Below are 12040 nucleotides of genomic sequence, written 5' to 3'. Positions count from 1 at the left end.
ATCAGGATGTCTTAGAAACATGCTATCTATTTAGGATATTGTATCTTGGACATTTGTAACCAGCGGCTTAAAGGCGTAATTTTTCATGGTATGTTTTGGCAAAACAATATATACCCACATCAGTAATCAGTCCATAAATCCACTGTTTGCTCTTCTGGTGATAGGGATTGAAACTAGCAAGTGTTCCACTGATGCTTGGTTGAGTCGTGTGTTTACTTTTGGGCTGAATAGCACCAGCTGCTAGCATCTCCCCCTCACATGCCTTCATAGCCTGGTTGTACTCAACTCTGTTTTTCCACCTTCACTAGTAAGAGTTTTTTTATTTTTGTATTTGACACAGTATTGAAGTTTGACCTTTTTTTACCCGTCCACATTGCCGAAGTTGCTCTCTTTTATCTACTGACTCATCAGTGGAGGCTGACATGCTGTCATTGTGTTACTGTTTTCACTTCAAAATAATATGAGCTGTACACGTCTTCTTTAAATATGTCCTAAAGTATTTTTATGTTCTCTGTATTGATGCTGTAGGGAAATTATTTTTTTATACATGCCACTCATGGTGCTAATCAATGTCATGATAAGAGACACATTGAAATTTGCCCAGGAGGAGCTGTGGATCAAACAGTTGACCTTGTGATTAGTGGCTAACCCACTCTACCTACTAATCCACAGTCACCCCTTTATGTAAAGAAGGTGCATTATGTGTTATATAGATGGGATACAGAAACTTTAGGATTTAGTATTTATTTATTTTATGTTGTCAGATGACTGGAAAATGAGAAAAAACAATCAACAAAGGTCCTAAGCCAGACTCCAATGTGGGATTAAAAGTTCATAGTTTGAATCCTAAACTCTGCGGCTGATGAAAAAGCAACAGCACCTGACTGTTAATTAAGCACTGGTCAAAATAATTAATTGTTAGCGAAGATTAAAAAAACATCCTTCTGTTCCATTCGACACACAGGTGTTAAATTTCAGATGAGTTTATTAATGTTCTTATTAGGTAATTTATTTTGTCATCAGATGACATCAGTAGAGCAATGACGAGATGTGAGAAAGACATTAACTAAGGTCCAAAGCCAGACTTCACCAAAGGAGGTCACAGTTGATATTTGGCATCGCCAGCTAATGACGATGCAACAGTGGGACTGTGGGTCATGGACTGAAAACAGGAATGAGCAGTTTGTGAAGATGGAAAACGTCCTTCAGGTTGTACTGTCCCATCCGATTGCGTTTGTAGCAATGAATGCATCCCACTGACACACAAATGAGGACCAGAACACAAAAAACTACTACTGCAACCATGATGTTTGGGATGTAGGTGCCTGCAGAGAGTTGGGTGAGTAGTATGGGTAAAGAAAAAAAAAAAGAGTGTTACACATCACAACAAGACTAAATATTAAATGAGTCTCAATGATCTTTCTATTCTAAGACAATGGTACTGAAAAAATACTGCAGTTAAACCTGAAGAATGGACATTTGAAAACCTAAAACTCACCTCGGACTTTCACGTTAAACAGCACGCTGTCACCCCCCGCAGTGTTTCTGGCAGAGCAGGTGTACGTCCCTCCATGTTCATAAGCTGCAGATTTGATAGTGAGAACGCTGCTGTCGACCAGTTGAGGGAGGTGATCTGATGGGAGAGTCCAGGTGTATGTGGGGGTGGGATTTCCCACGGCGGAGCAGTTCAAGTGCAGAGGGTCTCCTTTTGTGACGGTGATGTTATATGAATGTGAAGACACTTCCAGGTGAGGTTTATCTGTTTGTTCATGGAGTAAACAAACAAACAAACAAAAAACTAAATGTGAATACAGCAAAATGAAAACAATCCCAACAACTAACCCAATTAAAAATGGTCACCTGACTTTATTAGATACTGTAATGAGTGACAGAAGTTACAGGTATGATTCCAGTCTGACTGTGTTCAGACATATCAAAGGCTGCATTTAAGCAAAGTAATGCTTTGAGTTACGTAAATGCTAACAGAATGCTAACATATAACATTAACATGCTGTTATTTCAGAGCCTTAGTGTTATTTTCTATGATAAACGACTGAGTTTAACATGCTAAAATATACAAATTAGCGCCTAACTCAGGGTACAACTAATGGTAAATTCATTCATTATTAAAGTATTTGGTCATAAACCAAAGTAATTAACAAATTTTTAACCTTATGATGGTGCTTTACAGGATGTTTATGGATCACCAAAGTCACTACTGTCTTTTATGTAGTTTAAATAGTAGTTGTTGACACATTTATCTTAAAACCACAAATGTTACACTGTTGATGGCACGACAGTAATAGTTAAGGGATCACCAGCATGAATGTCGAAAGAAGATTTGATCACAATTCATCCAATCGTTTTGAGCTAAAATAGTGAATGGCTTAATATTACAGAGTTACTGCTACATTTACTCCTGTTATAAAAATGCTTTTGTCTTTTGAAATTTTACACACAGCGCAGACATTTAATTACCTTCTAATGTATGAATGTGTTGCCCATCTCCACATCAAGTCAACATAAATATCCATATTGAGATTTGTTTCTGACAAATGTAACTTTTTCCTACCTCGTAACTCTATTTCTGGTCTCTACACCAATTTTTTTTGTTTTGTTTTGTTTTTTTGCTGAATAACTCCTACATCTGTACAAGCAAAGCTGATTCTGCTGCTAAGTGTGTTGTGAATCTGCAGCACGTCTCATTTTTGGTCAGCCTGAAAACACACGTCACTCCACTCCTCAGATCTCTGCACTGGCTTCCTGTAGCTTCCCACACCAGGTTCAAAGCTCTGACTCTTGCCTACAGAGTGGTCAACTCCTACCTGAACTCCTTCATCCAGGTCTACAATCCCTCTTGCCCACTGCTCTCTGCCAACAAACAACAGCCCTTCACCACACAGCAAATATTCCCAAACTAAACTCTTAGTAATCCCATGATGGTGGAATGAGTGACCAAACTCTGCACGTTCAGCAGCCTCATTCCAACTATTCAGAAATCAACTGAAAACAGAAACTCTTTCGCATCTTCCTTAATCCCTAATGCCCCTAAATCCAATAATAAAAAAAAAATCTTGGATAAAAGCATCTGCAAAATGAATAAATGTAAATGTAACCAGAAAACCAAAACATATGTAAAGCATTGATAACCAAAGAAAGATGTTTTGATTGTGTTATTGTACAGTATGTGTTAAGAGTTTGTTGTATTGCTTTGTTTTATTACATAAGTAATTACTAAGTCATTTGGGAAATTGAGTTGTCAAACTCACAGTGGACAATCGCAGTGATGTGTTGTGACTTCACTGGAGGATCTTCAGGGCTAAGTTCTAGTTTAGCTTCACACCGGTACTGGACTCCATCGTCCTCTTTTCTAGGGATGATGGTCAGAGTGTACAGCTTATATACTGGTTTAATTGGTGTGTTATTGAAAGGGCTCCCAACCAGTGGTTTCTCTCTTCTGTAGAAAGTCACATTGACATTTTTTACAGCATTTTGTACTGTACACAGCAGAGTGTACTGACGACCCTCAATCATCGGCCCAGTGTGATTAGCAATACTGATGGACACACTGTATGGAGGCTCTGTGGAGACAGAGAAGACAACGAGACAAATTGAGAGAAGTAATTTAAGACAGAGGCTGTAAACAACAGATGACATCAGTTTCTATGAATATTTGAAAGAATGATTAAAAAGCTCAGATAAAACAATACTACGCTATATAGAATGAATAATTACATTTGATCTGCTGACTTTTTATGTGTCACCACAAGCAGTTGAAAATCATATTTTGTGAAATATATCAACATCTAGAAGAGAAAATAGAATTCAATAGACATTCAGTATTTATGATTCATGTCCAGTAGCTTAACTAATTTGGTCACTTCCTCACAAATGCCAGAAGAAAACAGCTGTTCACCTCCCAAAAGTTTAAAACTGGCTTTAAAACGTCCTGAAAGTTCACTGAACTCAACCTGCTTCATGCTGGTAATTACACATCAAACAGCAAAAGCAAATACAACTGCTGTGCGAGCTTGTGCCAAAGTTATGTCTGACAATTATTCACTCAGACATCTAAAAAGAAAGTAAAGTTAGAACAGTTGAAAGGTTAAAGAACTCACTGTGGACGATCACATGAAACGTCACAGTTACTGTTCCCATACTGTTGCTGACAGAACAGATGTATTTCCCCTCATCTGCAGGAGTTACAGAGTTGATGGTGAGAATGCTGCCTTTCCTAAAGGGCTGGTTTCCTGGGAACGTCCAGGTGTATGAGGGGCTGGGGTTTCCCACAGCTGAGCAATCCAGTCCCAGCTGTTCTCCTTCTGTGATGTTGATAAAACGTGGATCTGATCCCCCCTTAAGATGAGGTTTATCTGTGTTTTGATTGAAAAGCAAAGGAAACAGAAGAAAGTACAACACTGATCAATAATGCAAAAAGTTAACACAGTACAAAAAACAACAAAAAATAAGACTATTAAGACTATTTATTTATTAATTCTATTTATGTATGTCATTAACTACCTCAGAAAAAAACCCCTGTTGTAATATTTTTAAGCTTTTGTGTATCTTAAAAAAAGTAGGTGCTTGAATTTTTGTCAGGAACATTAAACAGCACCCCATTATGCTTCGATGTGTTTAGACTTATGTACCTGCAAACTCTTCTGACTTCTTATACCTGCTCGTAGATTTATCAAGCTCAGGTCACACTAAGAGGAAAGGATTTTGTAGAGGTACATCTAACAAAAGATTTAAAATTGTATTTATTCCAAAGACATCAGTGGCGTTTATGTGTGAAGTTTATTAATTAAATGCTGAAGCAACCTGCAAATGTCAAACTTTTATTTTTCACCAACCTTATTTTCTGCAATAATCCAAAAGCTCATGGACACATCTCTGCCTTTTTGTCAAGGGAACCAGTGTGATCCTAACTTCTGAAGTCAGAGACTACAGAAATACATCACCCCTGTGTATTGTTTCTACTCTTTATGCTAAGCTAAGCAGCTCCTGGTTGTACCTTTATATTTACTATGCACAGTGTGGAATCAGACTTCTTATCTAACACCCAGGAGCATCAAACATATTAATAATTTAATTTATTTTAAATTAGAATAAACTATAAAAGAGAAAAACAGGCTGATACACAATGTGTAATTCTGATTGATCAACAAAAGGGCTTAACAAGTTCTTAAAAATATTGAATATATTGAATATAATTTCTAATGGTCTGATTTTTATTTTTTTGCCTTAGGTAACGGGAACATTACGATTTGTTGAGAGGTAACACTGTCGTGATAAAACTGTAAAAAAAAGTCTTACATTAGAGGTAAAAGGTTTAAATTAAATTAGTGAACAGAGCACAAATCCTGTGTATTTCACATGACAGCAAGTGTTTGGATCAGATTTGATTTAGTTTTCAGACTCACAGTGAACGGTGGTGGTGATGTTTTCTGATTTCACCACTGGAGGAGGCTGTGGTCCTTCAGGTCCCAGTTCTAGTTCAGCTTCACACCAGTACTGGACTCCATCATCTTCTTTACTGATGGTAATAGTAAAAGTGTACTGCTCATCTGCTGGTTTGGTATTGTTGTTATTGAAGGACTGTTGTTGACCAAGTGGTGTTGTTCCTCTATAGAAGGTCACACTGAGGTTTTTAACAGGAGCAACATTTTGTACTTCACACTGCAGAGTGTACTGACGACCCTCAAACATCGGCCCAGTGTGATTATTAATACTGATGGACACACTGTCTGGAGACTCTGTGGAAACAAACAGAGAAAGATGTAGAGACATATATACAAATACAATAAGATAAATGATGTAAACAACAGCTGACACATCTTAAAGTGTCTAAATACCTGAGACACAGTTTTATTAATTTCTGTTAGAGAAGTTAGATCATAACTAGTAAAAGTGTTTTGTTTAACAGGAAGTTTACTTACTGTAAACAGTAATAGGCAGGATACTACAACACTGCACCTCTGTATCATTAACACTGTAATAGCACGTGAGTTCTGTCCCCCATTCAGTCAGACTGTCAACCTCCCATGAAACTGTGGTTCCATTTATTGTATGTCTTCCCACTGATTTTTCCAAACCATAGAGTGTGTTCTTGCAGGCAGACTGACACACAGAGCATGTTGCAGAGGCTGAATCACCATGTTTCACAACCAGTCTGGATGGAGTGAACACAGGTTTATCTGAGCAGTTTGTATCTGTAGGAAAGACAATAAAAGTTATTTTAAACATGTAAAAGTTTCTAAAACTGTAAATCCACAGTTATGACAATCAGAGCTCACCACACATCGTTGCTGTTGTCATTGTTGTTTGTTTAATTTGAGATATGATTTCATCTAGAAAACGGTCGATCTCTCCGTGATTGGTGAAATTTAATGTTGGCAGTCAAATTGGTTGTACAGGTATAAACTAATACAATGAGCAGTTAGTGTCCTTGAATCTATTCATATCTACTGTAGCCTTACTATTTTGTAAATGGTTAAACAATTGTGTTAGGTGCACCTTAAATAAATAATAAATGTTTAGACATTAGAATATCCAATAATATAGTTACCTACTTATCACATACTATAACATGTATTATATTGGTTTCTTCTTTTAAAATAATCACTAATTCAATAAAAGAAGTCTTGTAATCATCTACTGACCAGACACTAATAACTATTTATTTCCATTAATTATTTTTTAAGTAATAATAAATAGACTGCTGACAAAAATCGACCTTTCTGAAGTGGACTGAAAGATAAAAAAAACTTCTCTTACCACAACTGGACACATAGAAGTCGCAAAGTAAACTCACCAAAGAAATAACCAAAGCAATAAAACGTGAAAACATTATTCCGAGTTATTTTGTGTAAAACCTGACAAACATAATAACCAACAGTGGCCAGAAAGTCGAGGTTACACCCTCTTTAGAATTTCCTGTTGTAATTGAACAATGTTGGCAGCACAGCCTGTTTTCTCAAAGCATATCCTTTCTGTCTTTTCGCACAGCTCACATGTGAAAGCGAAAGAAAGTACTGTGTAGTCATGGGTCAAAAAGCTACTTTGAGAAGCAGACCAAAGTAGCTTTGGTCTATCTCCCTTCATGCTCAACTTGTCGCGAGCTGGATGAAGGACTCCATGACGAGAGATTACACAGGACAAGACAGAGTTTTCAATCTTTAATTCTAACAAAAGAACAAGCACAAGCCAATGAATTCAACAGGCACTAGATAGGAGGAGATGGCGTTGGGTGAGTATGGAGGTCTGGGTAGGAACAGGAGGTGATTGGTGACAGGAAGTGACGTCACGGCCAAGACAGAGTACAAGGGCAAGCAGAACTCACAGTACAAGGGGATCAGGCGGGAGACAGGGTCCAGTTCAATTCGAATTCCATTCAATTTATTTGTTTGGCGCTTTTTGCAATTGACATTGTCACAAAGCAGCTTTACACAAGCAAAGAAACTGAGGAATTTTACATGAACAGTGAACACATTTTTATTATCCACTATTTTGGCAGATTGTCAGACCAGACTTAACCGGAAATCAGGCAGTAATCACTACAGTTATCCATGTAACTCCTGCGGACAGGAAATGAAGGACTGACATACTTATATTCCCGTCTCACTAGAATTGAATTTGACGAAGACCTCAGTGAGGTGGGGTCATCCATGAATGTGGAGTCAAAGTAAATACACTTCAGTCTCAGGCTACAAGCAGCATTTTTGTCTCGTAGAAGTTACAGAGTTCATGCTGCTGAATGCTGCTGTTCCGACTGGTTGGGAACACCAACAGTATGATGGGCTGTGCAATACAGAGGTAGTTTAGATCCAAGTTTTATCAACATCACAGCAGGTGATCTGACTGGATTGCTCGGCTGATGTTAACAGTAAAAGTTCACAAACAGCTCATCTACTGGTTTATTGGTGTTATTGAGGAACTGTTGTAGACCCACTGGTACCTTTCCCCTGTAGAAAGTCCCAATGAGGTTTTTAACCGGAGCAATAGTTTGTACTGTGCACAGCAGAGTGAACAGATGGTCCAACACATTGGGCCAGTGTGATTAACAAAACTAACGGACACATTGTCTGAAAGATGTAGAGGTGTACACAACACCATCACTTGCAAATGTCTTGTTTTTTTTAAGAAAACAGAGACAAACATTCCCTTCCACTCTGTTCCAATCCCCTATTTACCACCTTAAAAGCAGCCCCAAACCATCACGCTGCCTCAACCATGCTGACTAAAGGTACTAAGCAGTGTTCCGGCATCTTTTCATTTGTTCTGCGTCTCACAAATGTTCTTCTGTTTGACCTCATACTTAGACTCATCTGTAGACAACACCTTCTTCCAGTCTTCCAGCGTCCAATGTTTCACAACATTTTCTAAAATTGTAGATCCACTTATAACAAACCACATATCTCTCTTTTATACATTCAACTTTCAAATATAATTTCATCCAGATAATGGTTGATCACTCTATTATTGTCAAATTCTAATGTTGTAATTACAGCTGAAAACTAAACCAATGACTAGACGACTTCCTGGTTTAAAGGGTCTACACATCTTTAGTTTATAGTCCGCCAACCTGTGCTTTGTTAAAGCCTAATAAAAGAAGACAATCTCAGACAGACAACTGATCATGGCTTGTTCACTGTTAATAGCAGCTCTTTGGACTTAGAATATAGATGCAGAAAAACAAAACAAAGACAATAGGTTTGGTGAGTGCAGTACCCAGAGCAGTCTGCATGTAACATCAGTGGGCCTCTGAATCACATACACAAGTCGACATCTGGTATTTCATGTTGACAAAGTGGAGGAAGTTTTGTCCTCATGAATCATGCGGACACAGACCTGAGGAAAGAACTGTAAATGAACACAACATCCTTTGGATCCTTATAACCTAGTTTCCTGAGAGTCTTTCCACCTTACAGTTACCTTACTTTTACAGGGACAACAGCCCCATTTTAGCGTTTTGCAGTTTTACTTTACTATAGTCTTATTTGCGTCACGCAGGTTTTAATATTTACATATATAGGCCATTTAGAGGCTCCAGCTGTCGCCGTCTTTACTGTATACAGTAACTATGTTTACAGGTGTTTGATCAGTGACTTGTCCAGGTGACAGCCCAGTTCTTGTCCTGCCCACCTCCGTCAATAAGTGGCCTCGGTCCCATGCTCCAATCAAACTGCAGCAGTTACAATATTTAGTTGACATTCAGTCTAGTGGTGATTTACTGTGAGCAGCACGCCACCATGTGTCTCGATTACTGTACTTACTACGTCCCTGTTAGAGGCACCAGGAGCAGAGATGTTGCTGCTGGAGTTATTATTTTTAAGCTGTTTTTAGCTAACTGCTGATGTGCACGAACATGAATCATAGAAAATAATTTAAACTAAATCAAAATATAATATGAAAATAAACAAACAAACTGGCAGTAATGTCTCCTAAATAATGACAGCAGTTTGCAGATGATAAAATACTGCATATGGTTGAATCAGTATTTCATACAGACGCCTTTAATACACAAAATAGACAGAAAAGAATAAAAGCCTGAAGCACGTACTGGGTGTGAAAAACAGTGTGATGGAGTTACTGTTCACAGTGGCAGTGATGTTTTGTGATCTCACCACTGGAGGGGGCTGTGGTCCTGCAGGTCCCTGTTCTGGTTTAGCCTCACACCAGTACTGGACTCCATTATCTTCTTTACTAATGCTAATAATCAGAGTGTGGATCTCAGTTTCTGTTTTGTTTTTCTACGCTGTGGTTTTGATTTCCTCTTGTACTGTAGCAGGGCTCACACCACAGCCTTTTATCACACGGCACATCTCCCTATGTTTTTTCACCATGTCTTCAAATTTGATCACTCGAATAAGTGAAAACATGAAACAGACATTCTGCAGCTGTGGCTACAGTTCAGAGATATTTTTAAGCTGTCTTGCACACACAGCGTGTTTAAGATCTATCTACAGATTGTAGAAGCATAGTTACATTTTATTTTAACTAACTGATGATATACATGAACCGTGGAAAATCTATTGAATTGAATCAAGCATGAACACAAAGTAAAATGTAATATTTAGAAAACAAAGCAAACACATAGGAGTAATGAGTTATTGTTGCCTTAATAATGACGTATGTTGAACAGGTGTTGATAAAAAAGAATAAAATATAATCACTTACATGCACCGGTCTTTGATCATTTGATTTCTACCTATATCACATACTTCCCCTTTGAATAGACTCAAACCAGACAAAAGCAAAAAAGCATTAAGCACATAATGATGCTAGGAATCAGTTTGATACAACTACTGTTCACATTGGCAGTGATCTGTGCTGATTTCACCACTGGAGGGCGCTGTGGTCCTGCAGGTCCCAGTTCTAGTTTGGCTTCACACCAGTACTGAACTCCATTGTCCTGTACTTTGGGGCTGATGGTCATTATGAAGTCCTTACTGACTGGGGTCTTCTGCAGGTCACTGACAGGCAGTGGTGGACCCAGTGGTGTCTTCCCTCTGTAGATGGTCACAGTGAGGTTTTTGATAGGAGCAACATTATTTACTGTACACCGCAGAGTGTACTGATGACCCTCAACCATTGGCTCAACGCTATCAAATTTGATGGACACACTGTCTGGAGGCTCTGTGGAAACAGAAACACAGAAACAACATTAAATATATTATTACCAAACAAGCTTTATTACTTATTTTGATCCTGAATAATGAAATCAGAACTGACAAAAGTGCCTGGTTCAACACATTTACTTACTGTACACGGTCACAGGCAGGGTGCTGCAGCACCTTTTATTGGAATCAACGTTATAATAGCACATGGGAGCTGTGTCCCATTCAGTCATTCTGTCAACCTGTCCATAAAATCGTTGGTCCCTCTGTTGAATGGCTTCCTACAGATCTTTCCAAACCAAAGAAGCTCTCAGGGCAAGCAGACTGACAAACACGACATTTGGCGGAGGTTGGGTCACCAAACTTCACTACCACGGAGGATGGAGTGAACACAGGTTTATCTGCACAGTTTGTATCTGTAAGAAAGACATTGAAGGTTGTTATTTTACACACTGAGATGACTCTTTACAGGAGCACAATTACTATTTTAGAGCTCAAAATACAAATGGACTAATGCCCAAAGGCATTACAAAGATTAGACAGATTCCTCCTTATTAAATACATCTTGAATTTTGTTTTGGAATCTGTGATGCATAAATTAAGCAGCTGACAGAAATATAACAGCAAATCACGACACCAGAAGTTGCAAGTTACACAAGAAACAGGCAGACGGCAGTTAAGTATTAACTATTTTGTCAAATAGAAAATATTTTGCTTACCACAGCTGGACACATGGAAGTTAGACAGAAAACTCACTGAAGAAACAGCCAAAAGAATGGAGCATAAAAACATTATTGCAACTTAATGTCTTGTAAAATCGGTCGAGCATAAAATCCAAACGTGTCCAGAGAGAAAAAGCACTGTCAGGTCACACCCGCTTTTTGATTTCCTTTTGTTTGTGAACAATTTTGGCAGCAGATCCTGTTGTGACAGAGCACACCTCCCCTGATTTCAAAGTAACGTTTTCAATGCTGGTTGCCTTAGAAATGAAAGTAAAAGTTTGACATGGTGTAGTTGCTGATCAGTGGATCACTTTGAGAATTAGACCAGCCCAGATTTAGATTTTCACAAAACTGAAACTTTGTTCTTAACGTCTTCTTTCTTTCTGGATAGGTGCCAGCACTCCCATGGCCCTGAGGAGGAAAAGTTGTTTGGATAATGGACAGATGAGGTTTCATCAGTCTCAACTAATCAAATCAAGTGGACATCTTTCAGATTTTAAGTTGAGCTGCAGGACAGTAACAAAAATGGGAAATTCTGATGCAGTTTGGACACAACAACAAAAAATGTTGTTGCAGCAAATCAACATATTATATAACTTCCTGTTTTCAGGACAGACTGGAGACCAGCTCAGCTGACCCCAGCTCCGCTGCTAAACACTTCGTCTTGCTTATTTATCCCCATAAAACAGGCCCAACCAT

At 38.4% G+C, this 12040-nt stretch overlaps 1 protein-coding gene across 1 annotated transcript; it reads right to left on the bottom strand.

The window, feature by feature from the left end:
• Positions 1-730: 730 nt before the first annotated feature.
• On the bottom strand, positions 731-11877 carry LOC113161813 (intercellular adhesion molecule 1-like). The gene is given in 12 exon segments (XM_026359620.1): positions 731-1325; positions 1499-1759; positions 3270-3581; positions 4119-4373; positions 5424-5756; positions 5940-6212; positions 6815-6924; positions 7204-7442; positions 10247-10638; positions 10765-10861; positions 10863-11035; positions 11339-11877. Coding segments are annotated over 12 exon segments (2688 nt in total). The 5' UTR covers positions 11412-11877; the 3' UTR covers positions 731-1155.
• Positions 11878-12040: the final 163 nt, after the last annotated feature.

This window comes from Anabas testudineus, chromosome 1, assembly GCF_900324465.2.
Source record: "Anabas testudineus chromosome 1, fAnaTes1.2, whole genome shotgun sequence".
NCBI classification, from domain to species: Eukaryota; Metazoa; Chordata; class Actinopteri; order Anabantiformes; family Anabantidae; genus Anabas; species Anabas testudineus.
Note: the sequence above shows the minus strand (reverse complement) of the source record. Positions and strands in the feature narration are given on the sequence as shown.